The sequence below is a fragment of the Sparus aurata genome, chromosome 8 (genome assembly GCF_900880675.1).
Source record: "Sparus aurata chromosome 8, fSpaAur1.1, whole genome shotgun sequence".
Classification (NCBI taxonomy): Eukaryota; Metazoa; Chordata; class Actinopteri; order Spariformes; family Sparidae; genus Sparus; species Sparus aurata.
Window position 1 is genome coordinate 14,563,422 of NC_044194.1, and position 24,656 is coordinate 14,588,077.

The 24,656-nt window shown below is 40.0% G+C and overlaps 3 protein-coding genes across 8 annotated transcripts; 1 reads left to right on the forward strand and 2 right to left on the reverse strand.

Annotated features, from left to right (window-relative positions):
- Positions 1–4,352: 4,352 nt before the first annotated feature.
- Positions 4,353–9,231, reverse strand: LOC115586211 (homeodomain-interacting protein kinase 2-like). 4 transcript variants are annotated; one of them, XM_030425045.1, is made up of 13 exons: positions 9,093–9,231; positions 8,473–8,660; positions 7,962–8,153; positions 7,691–7,872; positions 7,401–7,524; positions 6,810–6,920; positions 6,584–6,646; positions 6,332–6,480; positions 5,804–6,169; positions 5,486–5,574; positions 5,021–5,397; positions 4,809–4,880; positions 4,353–4,723 (listed from the first exon to the last, which is right to left on the reverse strand). In XM_030425045.1, exons 2-11 carry the CDS (start codon positions 8,647–8,649, stop codon positions 5,300–5,302), a joined length of 1,551 nt encoding a protein of 516 aa, XP_030280905.1. In that variant the 5' UTR covers positions 8,650–8,660; positions 9,093–9,231; the 3' UTR covers positions 4,353–4,723; positions 4,809–4,880; positions 5,021–5,299. The 4 variants fall into 4 exon arrangements, with proteins under 4 accessions (XP_030280905.1, XP_030280907.1, XP_030280904.1 ...); XM_030425047.1 differs by having other exon boundaries at positions 5,021–5,400; positions 6,584–6,634; positions 9,093–9,230; XM_030425044.1 differs by having other exon boundaries at positions 4,353–4,719; positions 5,021–5,400; positions 9,093–9,230.
- A 1,245-nt stretch (positions 9,232–10,476) lies between these two features.
- Positions 10,477–15,514, forward strand: mapda (N6-Methyl-AMP deaminase). Of its 2 annotated transcripts, none has more exons than XM_030426364.1 (10): positions 10,477–10,664; positions 10,784–10,914; positions 12,955–13,015; positions 13,121–13,208; positions 13,301–13,382; positions 13,535–13,661; positions 13,764–13,844; positions 13,932–14,070; positions 14,150–14,250; positions 15,001–15,514. In XM_030426364.1, exons 1-10 carry the CDS (start codon positions 10,620–10,622, stop codon positions 15,190–15,192), a joined length of 1,047 nt encoding a protein of 348 aa, XP_030282224.1. In that variant the 5' UTR covers positions 10,477–10,619; the 3' UTR covers positions 15,193–15,514. The 2 variants fall into 2 exon arrangements, with proteins under 2 accessions (XP_030282224.1, XP_030282225.1); XM_030426365.1 differs by having other exon boundaries at positions 13,340–13,382.
- nat10 (N-acetyltransferase 10) lies at positions 14,752–23,375 on the reverse strand. 2 transcript variants are annotated; one of them, XM_030426362.1, is made up of 29 exons: positions 23,218–23,375; positions 22,836–22,962; positions 22,649–22,740; positions 22,392–22,563; positions 21,689–21,811; positions 21,533–21,594; positions 21,327–21,441; positions 20,576–20,683; positions 20,312–20,445; positions 20,127–20,220; positions 19,920–20,018; positions 19,693–19,829; positions 19,186–19,310; positions 18,950–19,100; positions 18,489–18,585; positions 18,255–18,371; positions 18,011–18,112; positions 17,832–17,906; positions 17,624–17,740; positions 17,384–17,517; positions 17,249–17,297; positions 17,067–17,163; positions 16,872–16,979; positions 16,616–16,788; positions 16,414–16,533; positions 16,210–16,308; positions 16,050–16,123; positions 15,855–15,935; positions 14,752–15,773 (listed from the first exon to the last, which is right to left on the reverse strand). In XM_030426362.1, the coding sequence occupies exons 2-29, from the start codon at positions 22,947–22,949 to the stop codon at positions 15,629–15,631; spliced, it is 3,114 nt and encodes a 1,037-aa protein (XP_030282222.1). In that variant the 5' UTR covers positions 22,950–22,962; positions 23,218–23,375; the 3' UTR covers positions 14,752–15,628. The 2 variants fall into 2 exon arrangements, with proteins under 2 accessions (XP_030282222.1, XP_030282223.1); XM_030426363.1 differs by having other exon boundaries at positions 22,836–22,959; positions 23,218–23,367.
- Positions 23,376–24,656: the final 1,281 nt, after the last annotated feature.

Genomic DNA, 24,656 nt, shown 5'->3' on the forward strand with positions numbered 1-24,656 from the left:
GAAAGATTCCAATCTGTATTATTTGGCAGATGATGAAGTTTGTTTTCACAAAGTTTATATTTAGAGTTTATATTTAGAGCATCCCTCACCTCAAGTTGTTCAGACTGCAGTGACTCTTAAAGTGAAACTCTCGCCAAAAAGCAACCAAGGCTTTACTTGTAATTGAATATGAGTCAAACCTTCGTGTAAATGCACAATTACGACGAAAGAGGCACTTTTAAGATTTACCGTAGTTTTATTTTCGGGCAAGCTAATTTTCAATCGAGCGCATGGGGCACTGACATGCTAGCATCGCTATTTATAAAACACTAAGAAGGCTCGACACAACATGAAACTTTGCTCGTAGTATCACCAGGGTCTCTACACATGAACAAGAGCATTGAGAACATTGTTTGTGTACGCAGAGTTTACTAAAAAGTAGGTTTTTGAACTACTCACCGTTGGAGCTGGATCTCCAGCGCGTCGCCGTCAAGGCAGACCAAAAGTGACGATCCCTGAGTGCGACCTAACTGGCAGGAGAGTAATGGTGGACCTCCTACCTGTCAGGTTGCACTCGGGGATCGACACTTTTGGTCTACCATGACGGCGGCGCGCAGGAAGTGCTACTGCTAACGTGAGTTGTCCAAAAACCTTCTTTTTAGCAAACTCTGTGTACACAAACCATGTTCTCAATGCTCGTGTTCATGTGTAGAGACCCTGGTAATACTACGAGCAAACTTTCATGTTGTGTCGAGCCTTCTTAGTGTTTTAAAAATAGCGATTTTGATGCTAGCGTCAGAGTGCCCCTGCACCCCATTGAAAATTAGCTTGCCCGAAAACGAAACTACGGTAAATCTTTAAAGTGCCTCTTTCGTCATAATTATGCATTTACACGAAGGTTTGACTCATATTCAATAACAAATGAAGCCTTGGTTGCAAATTGGCGAGAGTTTCACTTTAAGTCCTGGCTCGATCGCTGTAGTAGGTCTTTTTGCGCTCGTTATCAAGAGTGAATCATTGAACTGTCATATTGATGTTTGCCTCAGTGCCACAGTGCCTTGACCTGATTTCTCTTACATATTTTATGTCTTTTACTGGTCAAAATGATGGCATCGTTTTATTTCAAGCAAGTGTGCACACCACCATCATTTGAATAAGTTGACTGAATTCATTGTTTCCGTTCTAAGAGGAGAAAAGTAGGAATCTGATTTTGATGTCATTTACTCGCTGTATTATTTTTGACAGTTTCCAGGTACATCGTTTTGCATGAATGTTGATTGTTTTGTTAAAAGAACTAAGTTAAAAATAATGATGCAGCTTTTATTTTTTTGTTGTTATGTCATTTGAAATGTGTTAATGCTTACTTTGGATCCCTCTGTAAGTCAAAAAAGGAAGCAAAAGCTTGAACAGATCTCACCTTTACTACTGATACAGTAACACCATTCAGCTCAGACATGATTCCATGTACAGAATTTTCCAGCTGACTTAATTTCTTTCTTTTTTGCAAACTTTGGATTTAACCAAACTATCAGGATTTTGTATGTTCTGAGAAAAGGAGAATGTTAATAAATGTACTATGTTGCCATTTTCAACAATAAAAAAAATATACATTTTGCAATAATGTTTTAGGTTTCACGTATTTTTATTTTTTTATTTTTTAGAAAAGTGTTGTAAAATTATATATATTTATAGACAATGGTAGTTAAAATTAAGTGTGTACTCAAGTAATCAGAACCAGAACAACTTTGTTATATTTAAAGATATAATTTATCTTACACAGTATATTATCTTATAAATGACAATGAACCAGTTGCATAGTCTGTGACAAAGTAGTTGTCACTTGTTCCATATTTTCCAATTACACCATTTATATGCTGCATAATATGTTGATTGATTGATCAGTTATCATACAAAAAATACATTTAACAATCATAAAATGGGCCGTTATTAACCGCATATTAACCTGTAAAGTATTTATAGTAGGCTATATTTTGCTATTAATACTTACTTACTTTACCTTGAAGTAAAGGTTTACATGCGACATTGTATTTTTGTAGTATGGTATTACTTCTTCGGCAAATGCTGAAGAAATGCCAAATGCCAGTGTTGTCATGTGTTTTGTATAAAAATCATCAAGTGACTAGAATAAAAGTAGTAATCTTAAGTTTAATACAATAGTAACAGTGAAAATGCCAGAAAGAAGAAGCTGTGGTAAGTTTTGGGCTTTACTTTTCTTTCCAACATTCCATACTGATAGAAAGGTGCATTATGGAGTTTTAGGGAAGAACAAATTGACTTTAAAGGACACCGCTGTTTCATACGGTTTTACTTTGTTTATATGTGGCAGACCCTGCCATCTTTCTATCATTCAAACAGTGCTCTGAGGACCTTATTTTCCTCTGAGAACAGCTTGTTTATTAAATTATGGAAAAAATGAATCTTTGCGTTTGTATTATTAGCTCATTAATGTTGTATTCGATGCCCCCCAAAACTTTATGCCGAAACCAAGTGCAGTGTGCAAACAGGGCAACAGTGCCATCAAGTGATTACATTACACAATCTTTTACGATCAAAAGGTGGAGGCTATGAGTGTAAAGATGTGATAGATAATTATACTTCTGGAGGGCTCAAGATCAAAAAGTGCCTGAAGGTATGTCAGTTGCTACTCAGCGGTATATACAGATCCCAAGACTGGTATACCAATCCTTGGAGTACGATTGGCATACCAATCCAGTGGTATACCAATCCTTGGACACATGACGGTATGTGGCGCTAGAGACTGTAATGCCATTGAAAGACTGTTGTAAACTACTTAAAGCTATTGAAAGACCTAGCCTTATCTAACATGGCTAATGTTAGCCCAGCCACCGTAGCCAGTCTGACAGAAACTTTGAGACGACCAACCAAACGATTCTTACTGACAGGTTTTCTTTATTAGGTGAATGCAATAATACTTCATATACAATCAACGTCACAGAACATTAACCATTGTGGCATATTATGTATCGCGTTCACTGTACTTTGAATGACCAGCATAAGCCGTTAACAAAGAAAATATGATTTAAATAAAAGTATACCCAAATTTAGCCGGTTGGTATATCGATGCCTAAAAGGCTAATACACTGGATCAGCAGGTTCTTATCACAATAAGCCAGAAATAAACAGCAATCAGTAAAACTACCATGTGTAGGAAAAAATATCCCAAAATATCCCAGTAGTCCTTCTTTTGCTGCCGTAAAGTGAGCCGCTGTTTGTGAAAGTGTGGTATAGTGACCCGCTGTCTGATTTACATTTCACTGCAGCAATGTGGAGAAATCTCACCTTAAAATCACCTCCAAAATGAATAAACTCTACTTACAGTATCCTGACCTTTGACCTTAAGTCAAATCAGTTCCTTCTTAGGTTAGTTCATCATTGTCTTTGCATCTTCTTCCTGATGTCTTACTCTGTCACAGGTACACATTCGGTTACATTTCACTGCAGCAATGTGGAGAAATCTAACAATCTATCACTTAGTTTAATTACACATGTCCCTGAACTTTGACCTTTGACCAACTAATAACAATAACTGCTTGGTGTCCCTATTGTTCCCTGAATCTCTGTCTGTCTGTGACCCTCACATCGAAACAACTGTTCATCCGATCCAGTGTATTGCTCACGACCCAGGGATGTTTCAACTACCAACCTTCAAGAGGTCAGGATACTGACGAGTGAAATCCCCTGCTGTAGCCCACAGACCTGATCGTGCATGTTTGCATGCATAATAGGCCCATGTACATATACATCCATTTAATCAGAAGCTGACAGTGTGCCAGTATGAGGTATTAATTCATCACATGTGCAAACCAGGATGGTTATTGCATCCTCTCATTTATTCAACTAACAAATTGTCATTTGCTATTTGGCAGATATACAGCTGTATTGATTCACTGTGGTCTTATTCTTTCAACTTATCTCTAAAAGAACATTTCTAGTTAAATTGCTAGTTAAACAAGCAGTGATATCTTGAGTGATGATAGTTGATCCTTCCAGAATACTGTATTAATTGTAGTGTAATCATGTTGATGTTTGAATGTTCCACTATGTTCACCAGCTAGTCTCTAACAGTCTGTCTGCTGTTTGGTGCAGAGCAGGTAGTGTGCATTGCCTTGGAGTGATTTCTTTATTTTTTAAAATATTTATTTGCTGAAAAAATATGTTATTTTGCTGTGGGCTTGTTTCTATGAAGGACAGATTTCACGTGATTTGATCCAACATTAATACAAAGGTGCTGAGTAACTCAGCTTCACATACTAAACCCGAAATCAACACTAAGGAAATACTGAATACTAGTGGCAATTACTTAGCCTAATGAAAGTCATGGGACAGTTTCATAAAATCCAGTCTAATTGTTTATTGACTGATTGAGTGTGGGAGGAAACCGGAGCACCCGGAGGAAACCCACGCAGACATGGGGACAATGAGCAATCTTTACACAGACAGAAAGAAGCCTAGAAAAAGCAAGTGCCTTCTGCTGCCAGAATTGACCACTGAGCCACCATGCTGCCCTCGGAAGATCTATGAGGGCTTTGATTGCACAGCTCCCTAGAAGCCCAGGCAACCATGCTAAAGAAACCCTACACAGAACTTTGCTTCACACATCTCTTATCCTCATGGACACAGGAAACACAGCAGCTGGAAGTCTCCCACAACCAAGAGAAGACAGGTCGGAAGCAACTCTTCCTCTTCCACCTCTTTCTTCTTTCTGAAAATCAAGGGACATTAAATACCTCAGTCGTACTTCAAAATGCACAACAATTCAGACACAAGTAGAGGTGACTGTTACTTACCACAAATGATATGAAGTGCAGTGGACCAGCTGGTTGACAAATTTGTCACTTGTCGAAGCCAATGCTTCATCACTTGGCAAGTCAACACACACACACACACACACACACACACACAAACAGGGTCATTTTCTTATTTTTGTCTAGACACCTTTAATGAAATGTCTCCCTTCTAACTCAAGGATGAATTTTTTAACCAGAAGAAACAATCTCACCTGATAGGAGGGAATGTGCCATGTTTCTGTTATAGGGCATTCAGGCGATATGGGGGCTTTTACAAGCAAATATTGTCACGTGTGATTGTCTGCATCAGATCCTTCCCTGTACGTTTTTTTACAACATATTTTATGTTTGTAGGAAAAACCGGAGCACCCGGAGGAAACCAAAGACACAGGTAGAATGAGCAAACAATGACAATTTTGATTGCAAAACTCCCCAAAAGCCCAGAAAGCCATGCCAAAGAATCCCTATACAGAACATTACATCACACATCCCTAATCAATGGGGGAAACACGGCTGAAAGTCTTCTTCAACCAAGAGACAATGCGTCTGAAGCTATTCTTCCTCTTCCCCTTCTTCCTTGTCCCAGTGTCTTCTGAAAATCAAAGGACATTAAACACCTTAGACGTACTTCAAAATGCACAACAATTCAGATACAAGTGGAGGTGACTGTTACTTACCACATGTGGTTGAGTCCTCAGATATCTCCAGGTTACTGCCAGGGTCACTCACGGAGGACTCTGATGTCTTGTTCAGCCCGGACTGAAAACTAAACACACAAGAAACAGTTAGAGTGTTACTCCTGTTATCTTCATCGCATCTCAAAGCTGCAACAAGGAACTTCATTTTTCTTGATTCTGGTGGCTTTTGATCAAATCAGTATGATCATTAACTACCTCCTGCAATAAAGATCTTAATCTAGCTATCACGTGGATTTGATTTGGAAGTGAGGGAAAGATAAAGGCAACAGATTTTGATACTATTTTTCATAATTTTACCTAGCTGTACTCTCCAGATCTTCCAGCAGCAGTGTGTTCTCGGCAGTCACAGGCCGAACCAGGATCACACCTGATGGGATAATTTCTGAACACAGAGTGCAGTCGTCTTGTTGGATGCTAATGCTGTCTCCCTCCTTCAGAGGAGGGGCAGGAGGCTCACTAACTGTACTCTCCAGATCCTCCAGCAGCAGGGTGTTCTCGGCGGTCACAGGCCGAACCAGGATCACACCTGATGGGAGAATTTCTGGAGATGGAGTGCAGTCATCTGGTTGGATGTTAATGCTGTCTTCATCCTTCAGAGGAGCAGCAGGAGGCTCACATTCAAAGCCTAAACTTGTTGATGCCTTGACCATGTCAATCTGGACACTAAACATGAAAACACACACACACACACACACACAGAATTATCCTGTTATTGTCATGACGTCTTAAATAATAATGTAAACTTCCTCTCAGATCTGCTATTATTTATTTACATACACGCACGCACACACACACACACACACACACACACACACACACACTTACTTCGGGTAGTCTTTGGTGATGAATGGATGAGTGAGGACTTCACTGGGAGTGATCCTCTCATCTGGATCAATTTCCAGCATGGCCTTCAGGAGCTCGATACACTGCTCTCGCTCTACAGCTTCACTGTTGTTTTTTTCCTCCAGACGCATCTAGTTGAGGAAACATCGGTCAAATTCACCATCAGTCAAGTCATCCTCATGATCATGTACAGGAAATCGATCATAGTGACAACCAAAGTAACTTCACACTTACTACTTTCAGATCATCCAAAGACTGGAACTTGTGGTCCTTATTTGCTCTTCTCTGGCAAGGAGTCAGAAAGACGGATCAAAGTATTGTTATTAATATTTTTGCTGAATCAATCTGAATGATCAACTGTTGAATATTGCGAAATGTTAACATGTTATGTTATCAAGAAAATATACTGATAAAAGAGTGAATAACTTCTGTAGAGGTCAGAGAAGGTTCATTGTGGTACCTTGATTCTCCACACGTCGTAGTCAGTATCTTTGAAGAAAGTCCTTGTACGTTCACCTTTATCAAGTAGACGGTCTGCTGGCTGACCCAGGAGTTCAACAATGCTAAGCATCTGGAGATTAAACATAGAATTACATCAAAATATGCAAGAGGAAGCAAAATATTTTTCTCAAGAGGGCAAAGTCATGGCCCATATCTTAATGGCCTGTTCGGTTGGGTAAGAATATAAGGGTAAGCCAATCAGAGGCTGAGCAGGACAGTTCATAATGGAAAGCTTCTGTTCTCCTTGTGACAACATGCTAATACTAAGACCTCTGATCGTAGCTAAGGTACAAAGTTCTTTGCACCACTCAACTTCAAATACATTTCTTCTGTCATACTCAAAGTAAATTATGTTCATCTGTTTGGACAAAAAAAAAAGACTGTTTTTCATTCCTCATATTCTTTAAATTTATTTTTGATTCCCTCTCCATACACTCATCGTACATGTCGGATATACATGGAGCACTAATTAGAGAAAAAGAATGAGCACAAGTGAAGACACACAAGTACAAGTGATTGACAAATTGTCTGACCATAGTAGATGACTTACTATTTCATATTCAGTTTCTCCTGAGAATGGGTCACAGCCACAGATCATCCGGAACATTGCACAGCCCAAGCCCCACATATCAATGGCCTCAGAAAATGGACAGCCCAAAATGATTTCTGGAGACCTGAAAGTGGAAGAGAATCATTCCAAGATGTTTACACTGTTATATTTTTGAAAGTGAGCACATGCAAAGAAGATGTTACAGGGAGGAAGCACACGGCTGCTTCTTCATGGTAAAAACAGCAAACTACTAACTCACTCAGTATAATAATACAAATAATCTACTTTACCTAAAAGCTTCTGGTTGCAGAATTGTGCCCGTCCTGGCCTCTGATCTGTAAATGGCCAGACCAAAGTCTATCAGCTTGACTTCAAAGGGTTGTTGGAGGTGATTCACCATCATTATGTTGTCCAGTTTGACATCAGTGTGGATCACCTGGAGTCCCTTCAGCGCATCAAATGCAGTAGCCATCTGAAAGTACAAGGTAGGTAAGAATGTATGAAAGCTTAAAACTGAATGTTGAGTCCTTTGTTTTCCATCTGATGGTGTTGTGTTCATACCTGTTTGATGATGGTTCTGATGTCACTCAGAAGCATAGGGGCAAAACTTCTCATCTTGATGTAGTCATATACGCTTATATCCAATGGCTCAAACACAAGCGCCTTTCCAACTCTGGTCTGAAAACAGTCAATGTACTTGACAATGTTGTATTCATCAAGGTTGTAGCACGTGATCTTTCTGAGCATGGGGATCTGGAGACACAGGCAAGTTTGACATTAGTTTTTTTGCAGTTAGTTACCGTGTTAACATGTGTGAAGTCCGACAAAACTGTTTAAGTTGGACGTCTTGGAGAGTGCTGAAGGGTAGAGCTTCATATTGTGGAGTTTAAACTTAGTGTACTGATAATCACTATATCTTTACATACTAAAGTTTGTAGGTAGCTCTACCTGTTAAGGTCACTTGACAACTAAGTTAAAGGAATTGCTTTTTCGCACCAGGTACTTACTGCACCTTACTGACTATACAATATCTTTTACAACGGTGAACATCAAAATCAACAACGTTTCTAACCTCATTCATGGTATCTTCGTCCAAATATTTCGGAAACTTTATAGCCACAGTCTCATTGGTTTCCTTGTTCAAACATCTCACCACCTTTCCAAAGCTGCCCTCTCCCAGAACTTTCAGGAACTTATATTCGCTGGGAAGTTCGGAGAGGCAACATGTTGGGAGTTCAGTAGGATTCATTTTTCTCTCGCCTGCCAAAACAATTCAGGTGGAAAGGAGAAAAAGTTACGTTCATTCCCTTTTTTATCCATCCCTATTCAGATATTGTGCTACAGATAATGTTTATTTTTTTCGCAACCATCCACAGGTTTCTATCCTGTCAACGATTAGACAAAACATGTTAAACTACTGCTTTAGGTCTTTACATAGACAATCATGTATATACTTCATATTCCACATTTCAGTGTTCATCCGATTGTTGGAGGTCTAAGCAAAATGAAGGGAAATTCCACTAAATGTTAATGTTCAGTACTAAGTTCTTAAATTTAAGATCAATTTAGTTTAAATAAGCATACAAATTCCCTCTCTGAGCTCCGTAATACTAAATAAATAAACGGTTCTTAATATTATTAATTAATCTCTACTTTCTGACTCCTGAAACAGAAAAAGACTGGGTGACTCACCTGTACCTGTAGTGGTTAAAGACTGTAAACCTCTCTGGATCACTTCTAAGATATATTTATAAGCTCTCCTGTACTTAAGTAGCCAGTCTTTTAGAACTGCTCTGTGTGACAACAGTTATAGAACATTCCTTGATGAAAGTAAGGAGTTCTGATCAAAGCAACATGTTCTCCTAGCAGCAGTTTGAATGTAAACACCATCCACTGAACCAGACACTCTGAGGTACATTAAGCAAAAACATATGAATGAATGGATCAATGAATTAGAACAGAGTTGTGAACACTTACACACATGAGTTAGGTGACAGTGATGGATGCAACATGTAGAGATATTGTAATGCCCTGAAATAAAGTCAGTACTGTGTGGCCACAAATTTCAGGCGATCAAGAGTCAAAGGTCTCATAAATTTACTGATGCCATGTAACATTTTTCATCTTTATTTTATCCCACAATGTTTTATAATCCTTGGGCTGTTTTATATAGTTAACATTTGACAACAACCAACCATTAAGAATGGGAACATTGTGATTAATTAGGACACAAAGCATGAGTCATTGTTGTTGTACAGCAAAATTTGGTGTTTGGTGAATATTTATTTCAGTGTAAACAAATAATGAAATCACTGCATTTCCCACTTCGTCTCTCTCTCTATTGCATTTTTCACATTGCACATTTGCAGTGACTTGCTGCTGCCTCTTAATGCACAACCCAACTGGTCTCACAATACTTTGCACCTCATGTAAATACTGTAAATTTCTTATCTTAGTTTATTAAGTCTAACTAACATGTTGACTTGTGTAATTGCTGACTTTTTTTGTATGTGTACAACTACTCCGCCTTCAATTGGCCCCCCGGGGACAAGTAAAGTTTTTTTAATTGAATTTCAATTGAATAACATAGGTATTCCTCATGGAATGCAGTACTACCAGTATATAATAATACCAGTGTGTATTATTACCCTCATGACGTTCAGTTGAAGATGAAAAGGGGTTATTGTAGGAATAGTGATATTATTCACATAAACTGGGCTTATAGAGAAGATAGTAAGTGTATTTACTAGATTTATGTTTCCTTCACTTCCACTTAGTCTCAGACGGCACATACCACCATCTGTCTATGTTGGGGTTGCCACCTTGGATTTGTAGAAAAGGGACACTCGACCAGCTGACAGACTAACATTGCCATTCATAGTTATGCTACTAGCCTGGATAAAATCTAAGGTATTTGTATCAAGACTGATTGTTAATGTTTAAAAAATGTACTAATGGCTGATATAAACAAACAAATCTCAATATTGGTATTGGTGAGCAAATACTTTTGCAATATAGTCTATGTGTGTGTGTATACCGCGCTTTCAGCTGAGCGGAAGTGGCGGAACCTTTTGTTGAAGGGGAGGACTTTCTTTGTTGCACTTGGCGATGCAACAGCACAAAGTGCACTGAAAACAACAGAAGCTGAGTGTCAGCGTTATGTGACAGATCACAAATTAAAGCTCGCGGACTAACTCAGGCTTTTTTTTTATATTTGTGATGGAAAGTGAGGCTGATGTCTTTTATCGGGAGCTGCCAAAAGTGGTAAGTGATAAATGTGTTGAAGACGCTTTGGAGGAATAGGGACTTAAAGGAGTTTTAAAGAGAGTGAATGGACGTTTGTGATAGCTACATGCTAACATTAGCCTGTTGACTGTCTCCAGGAGCTTCATGCTCACCTCAACGGCTCCGTCAGCTACCAGACCATCGAGAAACTTTTCAGCCGAAAACCTCATCTCAACATCGAGCACAGCATGACGGCCATCGGCAAAGGCCAGCGGAGGACACTGGACGAGTGCGTATAAATGTATATTAATCCTTGAACTGTACTTCAATGAGACTTAACGCGGCAGTTTGAATTAAAATTATAATAATCTATTTAAAGGTCAAGTCTCCGTCATTTCGTTCATTCATTCCTTTAGTTTTTTCAGGTTGGTGATAAATTAAAAAATTCAGTTGCTGACAGAGAAGATATTGCTTCTGTAGGTTCAGTGGGAAGCACATGGAAGACCCTTCCAGCAGTTAAAGAAATAAACTGTGAAAACTAAACTTGGTGAAAAAAATAAATAAATAAATATTCCGATAGTAAATCATAATTTTGAGATACAAAGTCAAATGAGAATAAAAGTGATGAGATAAGAAGTCATTATTATAAGTTAAAAAGTCAAAATAATGATATCAAGAGTAATAATTACAAGATAAAAAGCCAAAATTATGGTTATAAATATGGGATGAAAAGTCAAAGTGATGAGATAAATGTCAATATAACAAGACAAAGAGTCATAATTATGAATTAAAAGGTCAAACTTATGACATAAAGTCATAATTATGAGATAAACGGTAAAAAAAATGATGAGGTGAAAAATCCTAATAATGAGATAAAGGGTAAAAGTGATGAGATAAAAAGTCAAATTATTATATTACAGTTTTTCTCAATTGCTAAAACACAATTTCTGAAACCTTGCTTCATTTTCTGAAAACATCAAACACAAAACCTCAGCTTCAAGCACTATTTACAAAACCTCTGACTCCTCATGCAAAATGAAACTTTTGCCTCAAAACAGATTTACCTGTGCTCAAAACCAAACACTGCTCTCAAATCATAAACAAAGCGATCCAAATGATATACACTCTCAAGCAGTCAGTAAACAATACACTGAAAAATAGAAAATACGTTGTTCAAAACATGTAGTTCTCAGGGAGAAGTACATTTCTAAACTCAAAACAAATTTAATATTTTTCTGTCATTGTCTTTTGATGAATGAAAACATGTTCTATCATAGTAGCTCAAAATTAATCAGAAATTATACTCTGCTTTGCTCTGTGCAATTTTTTTTGTTCCTCCTCCTCCTTGCACCCCTATTTTTACAGCACTGTATCCTGCATCTCACAAACTTGTCCTTTGTTTCTGTGATACTGTAATTCTTGTTCTTTGTTGATATGAACCTGAAACCAGTCAAAATCTATTGAGGAGTCAGTACTGTAAAAAAATGGAAAGCACAATGTTCAGGGCCGGACAATTTGTTTATTGTACAGTATGCAGCTTTCAATACACTGTACTACAGTATACAATACAAAAATCAAGGGAGTAAACATGTGATCAATGTGCTTCTTCTTGTCTTTGGGCTGGGTCAGGCCAGAGCACTTCGTCCACATCACAAGCAATATTTTCCCTCCTGAGGCAAAGGGGGGAAGAAGCCTCTTGTGTGCCGTATCCAGGCATATATGTTTAGGCAACTGCAAACTTTGTTCAGCCAATAGGTTTTAGTGTTTTAGCAATTGAGAAAAACTGTAAAAAGTAATAATTGTGAGAGGAATGGTAAAAGTGATGAGATAAAGAGTTCAAATTATTAGATAAAAAAGATAATAATTATGAGATACACATTTATTATAGTTAAAAAGTCAAATTTATCATATCCTAAGTAATAATTATGAGATAAAAAGCCAAAATGATTAGATTAAAATTCAGTATAATCCCATAATTATGATTTATGGGATGAAAAGTCAAAGAGATGAGATAAATGTCAAAATTATGAATAAAAATATCAAAGTGTTAAGATGAAGTTAAAAGGTAAAAAATTAGGGGATAAAAAGTCAAAGTGATTAAGTAAAAGACATAAATATGAGAATGGTGATGATTATGAGACAAAAGGTAAAAAGTATGAGATTAAAAGTATAGATTATAAGGTCAAAAGTCATAACCTTTTATCTTTAACTGGCAGAAATGGGCTTCCATTGAAGCAACAGTGTTCAGTTAGTCAATTGTGAATTCAAGACAAAAAGAAAATAGAAAATAATAGAAGGCATTGAAACAAAATGGTGTGCATGTCTGCAGATGTTTTCAGGTCTTCAAGGTCATCCAACAGCTGGTGAACACGGAGGAGGATATCCTGATGGTGAGGATTGTTTGTCCAAGTTAAAACTAAGTTTTTCTGTCTTTTCCCTTATTTTTGTCCAGGATATCAATGAAAAAAAAATTTAAAATTATTTTTTTCCACCAGGTGGCTACAGATGTTATCAAAGAGTTTGCAGCTGATGGTGTCAAATATTTAGAACTAAGAAGTACTCCAAGGGAGGAGAAAGACACAGGTATGGATGTCATAGTGGAAACCTGATATTATGATTGCATGATTATCGTCACGATTGTTACAAGGCTTAACAGTTGATGATCTTTTCGTTAGGACTTACAAAAAAGTCATATGTTGAAACTTGTCTCAAAGCCATCCAACAGTGTAAAGAGGAGGGAGTGGACATTGATGTCAGGTATGCATAGCCTTTATTATTTCACTGTGCTTTTATGTCTCCTGATGTGATAAAACCACCAAAATACTGCAGGAAGTTTGACTATGATGATCCAGTAATTTGACTGCTGCCAAAGTAGTGCGTGCTTCTAAATGAGCCCTTTTGTCCTGAAGGTTTTTGGTGGCCATTGACCGCAGGAATGGGACTGAAGTTGCCATGGAAACAGTGAAGCTGGCTGAGGAGTTCATGCTGTCCTCTGATGGTTTGGTGGTGGGACTTGACCTCAGTGGAGACCCAACGGTCGGTGAAGTGTTGGGCTTTTAAGAAAACATTAGTTTTACTTTTTCTTGTCAGTGCACCAAACACACATTCTTCTGTTTGTTCATGTGTTTTCAACTTCAGGTTGGCCATGGCAAAGACCTACTTCCTGCCTTACAAAGGGCCAAGAACTGTGGATTGAAGTTGTCACTGCACCTTTCAGAAGTACGACCACAACATTTATAATGCAATTTATTATCTGTGGTCACATTATCTGTGAGCGTTCTGACATTACAACTAAAACTGTCGCAGGTACCATCACAGCTGGAGGAGTCGAACCTGCTGTTGAATCTTCCTCCAGACAGGATCGGTCACGGCACTTTCTTACATCCTGAAGTGGGCGGTTCTGAAGGTCTTGTTGACAAAGTGGTGAAGAACAACATACCGCTGGGTAAGACTGAGGTCAATTGAATAACTGTCTGTGCTGTGCAAAGCTGACTTTTAGTTTCTTAACTTTCTTTGTCTTGCAGAACTGTGTCTGACGTCAAATGTCAAAGGACAAACTGTGCCTTGTTACTCCAAACATCATTTCAATTACTGGTACCAGAAGGGACATCCAAGTGTGATATGTGTAAGTTTCACCTTTGCACCTCACGGGCAGTGAAGCCTTTTTAAAATAACATCTAGTATATATTTTAAATTTCATTGGGTGGGGCTGCGTAGCATTTAAAATGTTTGTGTACAAAATTTTAAGAATGGAATTCAAGGACTTTGAAGATATCCAAACCATTAATGTCTGTGAGCCTTTATCCTCACATCACACACACAAAGTATTACTTTAAACACAACTGTCAGAAATAATGTTTACAGATTTCATTAATACCAACAGCAATTTATATTTTTAAATTTTTGATTTTACCAGTTGTTCATGTTAACTCACAATGAATGCTTTGATCGTGATTATCTAATTCTTGCTCATTTTGACCCCAAGAGTGATAGCTTCTTTGATCTTTTGTTCGTGAGTCACTGTGTAGATGAAACGCCGGATTATGTTGGAAATCAAGCATCTTTCAAGGACTGCAGCTGAATTCAAATATATTTCTAAACTTGAAATATAGTTAAAACAAGTGTCTTAAACATGTTTGTTTTTATTGTCTAAAACCTTTCCACTCAACCAATTTATCAAAACAGTTAAGTAGTCACATAACCTGTGCCACAGCTCTGAGTTGTACTTTTCATGATAAGTAAACTGATGTGTAAATTCGATGTACCCTTATAAAAAACAACAACAATATCATAGAACCTAAGATGACACTTAATGGTCGCAAAATCAAAGTTCCATGTTCCATGAATGACTTTTATTGTCTTTCTATCTTTGCAGACTGATGATAAAGGAGTCTTCTCTACAGACTTGTCTCAGGAATATCAGCTGGCAGCTTCCACGTTTGGTCTCGATCGCGAAGCCGTATGGAAGCTCTCCCGGGAGGCCATAGACTGTATCTTCGCACCAGACACTGTGAAACAGCAGCTCAAACAGAAGTGGACTGATCTCCAGCCTCAAGTGTTCAAGTGACCTGCTCAGTGGAACCTAAAGCCAACCATACTCAGTTTAAAAAAGACTTTGTATTAACTTTTTACAAGCTTTTGTAGAAATCATGACAAACTCAAAAGGGAACTCTTAAAATACTGTGAACATGTTTGAAATACATAAAAGTAAATTATACAGATTTAGTACAACAACAGTAAGTGTGTTATTTTCTGTTGATGTTCAGGGTGCAGTGTTGCACTCAACATAACTCTAAGAACCAAACTTGTGACGACATAATGTACAAATCTTGGTGTATTCAGGGAGCGGGATTCAAACAAACTGTCATGGATTAAAGACACAAATCTCAGTGGATATCCAGTCTTCAGTACCTGCAAGTTCATCCAAAGATATCCAAATGACAGGCAACTTCGGCGCTGCTTTGTTCCCACATACTGTCCCGTCAATGCAGCACTGGTTCCTGTCACATCTTCTTCCCAAATTTTCCATGTTTGTCCTTGTTCTTCTTGAACTTGCCGTGTTGCATTTCCTTCTTCTTTTGTTTCCCCTGCTGCGGAGCTCCGTTGCTTGCTATGGCACTTCCCCCATCCCACTTCCTCTTCTTGTCACTGTTGGGGGCAAAACATCGTTACAAACATGTTTCAATGACAACCAAAGATTACAGCCAAAGATCCTGGATGTCACTTCACCTCTTGATGCTGACGATAGCCGTGTTTCCTGCGTTCTTCAACACCTCGCCCCATTCATCATCATCTCCTCGGATCTTGTACCTATAAATACAAACCAAATCATTACAGTAAATATTGCCCTGTGTTTTTTGGTTCACTTAAAAATGCAACATGCAAAGAATGACACAGGTCACCCCCCTTAAAGCTCATACTTACTCTTCCAGGTCCAGTTCCTTCACTTTCTCCACATCCTGCTTGTGTCTCTCGTCAAACTCTTTAGCAGCTTCATTCTGTTGGTAGCAGATACATTTATTGTTAAGTTTTAAATTAAAAACATTAAATAAATGATAAAACATCGAACTAGTTGACCACATACTAGATCATCAGTAAGGCTTTTGGCAGTCGGCTCCATTGAAACGTCTTTTGTGGTCGCCATCTCTGCCTCAATGGCTTTTTCTTGGATCCTGGTAAAGACCTAGGGTAGTAAAGGCCAGAACAACAGAGATTATTAATGTTGTTGCAAAGGTAGACTTCATGGCATCCTCTTTTTAAAATGTTACGACTTCAATAGTGGACTTACTTGCACAAATTTCCGGATCAGACGATTAAAGAGGCCCATGAGCTGCGAGCTCGGTAGCTCGATTTCTTTTTCTAGCTGATCCACCGATTTGTGCTGTAACCCTATACCCAAGAGTAATGCCTAGAAAGAACAGGGATAATCAACAAATATGACAATAATACTGTATTTAGTAGAGGAAGCCATGACATAAGGGGAAACTTACACACTGTGCGGCTGAGAGAGACACGTCACCAAGCTGCTTGAGGAAGTAGATGCGTGCCACTGCTGGGACCAGGTCCATGATCAGGTGGTAGTCCACCATGCTCCTGGAGTACAACTCCAGGCGTTTGAGGTCGTAAGGGCTGAAATGGGCTGCCAGCTCAGAGCTACTGAGAGCTGTGAAGACCAAAGCAAAGTAAGTTCAGGTCTGTGAGACGCAGAGGCAAATCTGATTATGTTAGTTACTAGAGGGGTCTTACTGCTCGTCTCCTCCTTGGACTTCTTATTCTGCAGGATGCTGAGGGCAAGGCTCGGATGGAAGCTGCTGAACTGGTAGGAGAGGAGAGACAGGAAGCGCCGGCGGAAATCTGAGGAAAACGGCAACTGTTCAGTCAAACTGTAATAAAAAGTTTAAAACACACCAGATCTGCACAGAAAGTACAGGCAAAGTTCACCTTTCCAGAAGGCAGAAAGCCACTGGCTCTGCTCGGGGGCTTCATCTGTGTTCAGCCCCTTCAGCATCACACAAGAGTGTTCTCCTGTCAGGTCATTCTAGATACAACCACAAATAACAATTACAGTATGTGACAACAGCACAATGTACAGAATTTAATGTTTTTTTTTCAAATATACTTACAGGGGTTTGTCTTAAGTAGACTGGAGTATAACCTGCTTTCTTCCAGAACCTGTTAGTTTGCAAAAACAGTTTTTGACATTTCTAAATCTGCAAAACATTACCACCCTCTTTCCCTTCTCCACAAAGTTAACTCACTTGAGCAGCTGTGCAGTGAGGCCATAGGACACTCCCAGATAGTCCAGTCTCTCTGCTCTCCTCTCACTCAGCTTCAGCAGCAGAGGAGGGAGCTCCCTCCGTGGCGTGATCACCTCCTCCAGCAGACTGACGGCCTGAGAAACAAGACGGCTGCTGTCAGTTTTTCATCTGCCTAACTTATATTTTGACTCTCGTTACACTTAAAGTGAGGAATTCATGCCTTTCAACGGAATACATTACCTCACTGCTGACGGAGGTGATCTCTTTGTGATTTGAGTGTGTGCTCTCATCCATGGTGGGAAACTTGCCCTCATAGTACATCTGCAGCAGTTGGAGAGCTCTGGAGCCGTAGCCCATCTGATGGACAGGTTGGAAACCAGTTACATGCAGGGCATACGGACTGATTAAAAACTGGACACCGCAGACTGAAACTTTTTCATGTTCTCACCCCTTGATAGTCTGGATTGACGGCTATTCGCACCACTCTTCCTCCAGAGAGGCCGGCGAACTCTGAGTCTTGGAACTGCAGAGACAAGAGCAGAAGATTCATGTTTGCACTGCGGGAAAAAAAACTTGTGTGCTGAGATTTTGTAAAAGAAAAAAAAAAGCTTTGTGAGCAGTGAGTACCTGTTCGGACACCGTCCAGGGAATGAGGTCACCAGAGGCCTTCTTTCCTCTGGACAAACTGTTTAGGATGGACTGCCGAGATATTTCTCCCTCCAGACACACCTGAGGGACCAAAGAAGAACAAATGTATTAAGTCAAGTCAATATTAAACAGGCTGGACATTGTCTCTGAATGCTTGAAATCAATTACAGACTGCTAGGCAGTAAAAAAATTAAATTAAAAACAGAACATCATATTGTCTTACCTGCACCACAGCGAGGACCTCAGGTAGTGAGTTCTGTGTGGGCGGAACAGGAGGAAGGAGGCAGAAGAGGTGATGGGCCGGAGCGTCGGACAACATCTGAAGGTCGTTTGGTGAATTCTGGATCCGCAGGAAAAAAATCAAGTCAGCAAAGAAACATTAATAAAATGGATAAAACAGCACTGTGTGTGTCAGTTATTACGCTGGATGAGGTGAATTCAAACTAATAAATGTCACCTTGTAGTGCGAAGCCACGTAGAGAGCCATCAGCCTCTGCAGGAAGGCCTCAGATGCTTTGTGGTAACAGAACAGTGTGTCTCGGTTCACATAATATCTGGAGAGTGCAGGCTGAGGACAAACACAAGAAACTGAAACTTGTTTTGTTTAAAACTCACATATCGTTGGAAATATTTAGAGACATGGTCGTTTACAGTGATGCAATAAGAATAAGAATTCCAGATAAGAATCCAATTCAAACCCGATTTGATCTTTATTTTTTTCTTTGACTTGCATATTTAAAAATACATACTTAATTCAATTAAATGTTGCCAGAGAAACACTCCTAAGCATCTGACCACTGACTCTGGGTTGTTATTTTTCCTGAACTCTTCAAATGTTTTGCTTGTGTGATATATTGTGTTGTGTTTTGCTTGTATTGATATATTGTAATCCGAGTAATCTTTTGAAGTCAAGGATACAGGTCACAAGTCTGTGGAAGTGGGCAGCCAGAGATGAGCCTGGGTATGTTCAGACAGTCCAGGCAGAGGAGATCATTCAGCCACTTCTCTACGGCGTCTCCGGGAGCGTACCGGATGGACTCGTGAAGAGACACTTCGTGGAGCGATCGAGCTGTGCATGGACAGTGGTGGACCAACAGTCAGAGGACAGAGATACACACACACATACACACACACAGTAAAACACAGATGTTTACCTGCTGCTAGCCTCGCTGTGTTAGCCGTCCTGTTCTCTGCTGACATGCTCTGCATACTCTCTGCACTCTGCTGCCTCAACTGCTGAAGCAGTTTGAGGGAGAGAGAGCGTCCGGTGCCTTCATACCTGCAGAGATGAAAGAACAGCGGTTAGAAATGCAAATAATTAGAGCTGAAATGATGAAGAAATTTATCGTTTGACAGAATATTAACTAACGTGATAAGTAACAAATGGTTTAAGTCCATTTTTAAACTAAAAACCCTGGAAATTCACTGGGGACTGCTCCTACAATACATCAATGTTTCTCAATTTTCTCAGTCGTTTATTATCATGGAATCAAACTTTGGGTTTTGACGAGTAGTCGAGCAAAAAAAGCTATTTATTTATATTGTTTCTACTTTACTGGTCATTAAACCCCTTATCACCCAAAATGTCCTTGTGCATAATGTTTTTTTTCTGATTAAAGCAATGTTTTATCTGATGAGGTAAGTTCAGCTCCATTACTGACCCGTTGATGGTGGACGACATGAAAACCAGATACGGCCCGAGCAGCTTCTTAACCAGAGGAAGGGGGATGGCTGCGGCCTCGTCGATGACCAGCAGCTCAGCCTGGCCCAGCTTCACTGCATCACCTGGGTGGATGTACTGTCGGTCGCATAAACAGGAAAGGTCAGACATGTTCCCCTGCTGTTGTAAGGAACAGGAAATGAAGAAGAGTCCTCTGGTCCCGTTTACCTGAATCGTCTGCCGATGCTCTTTGAAGATGTTCACCCGCACCACAGCTTTGTTGAACTCTGGATTAAGAGACTGGATGATTTCATAGTCGAGATGCTCCTACAAATGTATAAAAAAATAAAAAATTAAAAAAAGAATATGAAGTGGTGTGTGCTCACAACACCAACATACCATCTTTGGCACAGACGGGATTCTCGGGCAGTCTACCTGATACTGCAGAGCATCGAAGCCTTTGAAGATGAATTCAAACATGGTGTGGAGGTTGTCCGGGCTCGGTGAGGTTACAAAGATATTGGAGTATCTGTACAGAATTTTAGGCAATCATTAGCAAACATCATGTACAGTATAAACGGACTGATTTATTTGTGTGACGTTAAGACACTAATTTGTACCCAAAAGCCACAGCTCCAGCGACAGCCAGCCCCAGTGCTGCAGACTTGCCCCGACCTCGGGCAGCAGTCAGAGCCACGGTGCTCCTCAGAGTCTTCTCTGAGATCGCCTCAATGAACTTCAGCACTCCTTTAGCCTAGAGGACATGAGAACTTAAAGTCTGAAGACTGAAACAAAATGGGACGACTACTGAGGTGTAAATTCTCAGAGCACTGTTAATGTCTTTGCCCTCTTAGCGCGGCAAAGTGTCTATGAGGGGTCCACACCTGGTCCATAGTCCTGCAGGAATCCACCAACACACCCACAGGCTGCGTGTCCTGAAGGGACTCCTTCAGATCCTTCAGCTCCTGTTCTCGAGGAGACAAACCGTCCTCCTGATGGGAAGGAGAGAACTCGTCAGAAATCAGGGAAACAGCAAGACCTGCGGATCCTCCAAATGGTAAACACTCATTTGTAAGAGGCCTTAAAATGTAGTGACTTGCATAATGAATGTATCATTTTTTGTCCGAAGACTGGGAACCAGTGGAGAAGAGCCATCACTGAGGGAATATGTGATCCACATTCTGTACAAACAAGCAGTGAATTTACTGTTGTGACACTTCCATTGTGCATCTTCCGCCTTCATGACACATAACACTGTTCGATCATGTGATGGTGATAGAACGTATGATCAAAAATCAACGTCAGAAGTCTGCATGGAGACTAAATGCAGGTAAATAAAATGTTTTTCCTTATTCACTGCATTTCAAGCTGTTTTTTTTTCTTTTTAAATAGCACTTTTTCACATCATTCTGTGATCTCTTTCTAGAGCATATAGATTTTTCTATACAATTAATTATTTTCTTACTATGCATTTTTTTCTTTAGATTAATTGTCCAGTTTCTAACAAAATGCCAGAAAGATCGAAAAATGTCTGTCACATCCGTCCCCAAGATGGAGACACAAGAAGCAGTAAAAAAAAAAATCATTTGTGATGACAACTAACTTGACTTACGACTTCTACTCTAATAAAGTCACCTGAGTCTTTGGAGGGACGGCCTTGATGTTGGCCACGTGGCTGGACACTGGCAGGATGTTGAGTTGGTCATCAATGACCATGCAGTTCTTGCAGGATGCAAGCGACAGAATGAACCTAGAAACAGTGAATCCAAACTAGTAAATAAAATCGTCATTCCATCGACCAAAAAAGCTCCATATCCAGTGAAAGCTGGAAGAGGACTCACCTCTCATTGAACCTTCCCACCACGTCCTGATGAGCCTCGGTCCGGTATCGAGCGTGCACGTCCTGCGAGAGAACGAGCCACAATGATCCAAAACCATCAGGATTACCAAACGCAATCTGACATGTGTGGAGGCGAGAGAACAGGCGACAGACTTACCATAGTCATAGTGTACAGCTGCTTGAGAGAGTTCATCGTCCTCAGCAGTAACACTACTATCCCGCCTCCTTCTACTGTTTCAATAGTTCGTGCCAAAAGATTTGGAGTGATGGCTTCAAAATCCTGTTTGACACAGAAAATAAAAGCACTTAAGATTCGAGTATATTGGTTAGGTCAATATTCGTCTACAGGAGTAGAACCAAACCTTTTTTGGATTTAACCCAATAATGTTAAGCATTATTATTTTCAATATTGATTAAAGCAACAAAACGTTATTTTAAGAAGACAATCGAGAGTCTCACTCCCAGAGTGTCCAACCGAGGCTGCCAACCCAAAGCGTCAGTATTTGATGTCATTTTGTATCCTTCAATGTGCTGATTATTTTCACAATTAAATAATTAAATGTCTATAAGATGTCAAAAAAAAAACAACTTTATATAATACCATGTAAATTGGTTTATTCATACGGTAGAGCACGACCAATACTCAAATTCTGGAGAGGGACATTGTGTGAGAGGACGCTGCATCAGAGCCAAAGTAGCCCATTTTAAAATGTGTTTCTGACACAAGAATCACTGATACCGATAATCAGGAAAAATGCTGAATATTGGCCTAGTAATCGGTCAGGGCTGATAATCGGTCTATCCCTAGTTATATCATATGCAACACTTACTGGTCTACAGCTGAGGAGAAGTTGACTCACCTGCAGGACGCACATGCCGAAGGTGTTTCCCAGGATCTTGTGTGTCTCGTTGTAGTAACAGTAGCGGATGTTGGTCGCAGCCACGAACAGCTCAAACGGGTCATCCTGGTTCAGGTTCAGTGTTCCGGTTTTTATCTTCTTCTGCAGCTGCCTCATGCGCTTCTTCCGATTGCTGTTTCAGACATATCACACACATCAAACTCTCCTCCCCTCCCCTGCTGAACACGGCCAATGACAACCAGCTCCGTCTGACTTACCTGCTGAATCCCAGGTCTTTCTTGTAGCACCACAGCACGGAGGGTCGAGCTCTGACGGAGGCTTTGGACAGGATGTGATGAAGAATGACCACCTGGATCACAGACAGATTCGAACGATTAGCTACACCGACTGATCTAATCATTAAAACCAGCCTGCTGCCACCGAGGCTGATCGCTTTGACATTACCTGATCTCTTCCACGGTCTCCCACCACCACGAACATGGTGCGATGCTGCAGAGCGACTCCATTCTCAATCTGGACGCGAATCCGGTTGTCGACCTTCTTGCGGACTGTCGCCATCGCCTTACAGCTGCTGAGAGGAAATCACAAGCATCACATAAACGCACATAAGCGAATATCAGCGACACAGTGCGAGCTAATCGTTTCAGCTACACCCGTGCAGTGCTGTCAACTGAGCGGGGAGGAATGACTGACACTAGCGAACTCTCAGCCAAAACAAATGAGAGTTAACGACAGCAGGAAATAAATAAAAAAAAAACACCACAAAGTGAGGAGGAAGTAGCGCAGAATTAAAGCATCACACCACATCCAAAGATTGTGTAAATACCTTCAGATACAGACGAGCTGACTGATGTTTAATCTTCACAAAACTCCACACAAGTCGAGGGCTCAGTTCACACGCCGGCCATCATGCTGTTGATACTCTCACGTGGAGACACCCGCTCATGGAGGACCCCCGGCGTGACGTCAAAACTGCGCGACGCTCCATGAGGAAGTGAGGAGAGTTGGTCCCGATGTTTGTCTCCCAGGGGGAGCTCTGGACTCCTCCTGAGACGACTAGTCAATATGCTTCAAAGTAGTTTGGATAATTTGTTGATAGTTTAAGTCATTGAGTGACAGACAGTTGTTTCACTTTATCGCCGTCTTTGTCCTGCTTTTAGTGTACTTGATAAGCTTTTGTTGTAAACCTGTTCCCTGATTTTAGGTTGCCTCCTTCACACCTGGCCAGAGACTTCAGATGAAATCTAACCTCTTGGCTAATTCTTGCATATTTACAGTAACTGCTCATTAATATGCACTATTCCCGAGAAATAAACTGGATAATCATAATAAATTCAAAATTAAACATGACTGGTTGACTGAATGCAAACATCTATAATAGTAAACTGAATACATTTGGGTTTTGGTTGGTCAAAGAAGGCTATCTGAAAGCTTAAACAATGGATCTGAGCTATTTTTATGTGTATTCTTCAGTACTGCCGATATTTATGGAAGAGCAAGATATTAAAGTAAATGTGAGTTACCCATTCTTCTATACGCACGCTACATAGTGGAGATCATGGCCTATTGCTGCATCCATACTTCTGCTTTCAGACAATAGGATCGGGTTCAGCAGTTTACGTTATGCAGTCGTAATACATTAAATATAGAAATATGTAATGAGTAATACTATTTAAGACAGGATACGTGCAAGTTGTGCCCGTGTACACCAGCCTAGGCGGAAATAGGCCCTTTTAAACGCGCCTGTCTGTGGCAAAGTAGTCTACAACATCAGCGTGATCTTCAGTCTTACTTACATTTAAGATTAGGATTAAATTATACTTTCATACAAAGTCCTGCTTAATGTCTTGGTGGGTAAACAAGAAACAAAGACAATAATTGGGATGACAAAGTCAGACGAGCAGCTAAACATTTTGAGGAAACTGTTATTTACTAAAAAAAGCCTCGACTGAAGAGTTTTGAGCAGAATTAATAATTTCAGTGTTAGGTCAGCTGTACTGTGATGAGCCACTGGGTGGTGCCGTTTCACCGCCTGCAAAAGAATCCAGATCTTTCCAGCTATTAAAATGGTTCAGGGAAAAACACAGGATGTTAATATATAGGTGTTGTGCTCACTGTGAGGTGATGTGATGGTAGCATTTGTGACGTCTTTCACACGGTCACATCAGTGGTTTCAGATGTGGTTAGTTGCCTCAATCACACACAACACCTTTAATGTTACTCTGCATTACAGATGTAATTTGGTTTATGACACCGACAACGAGA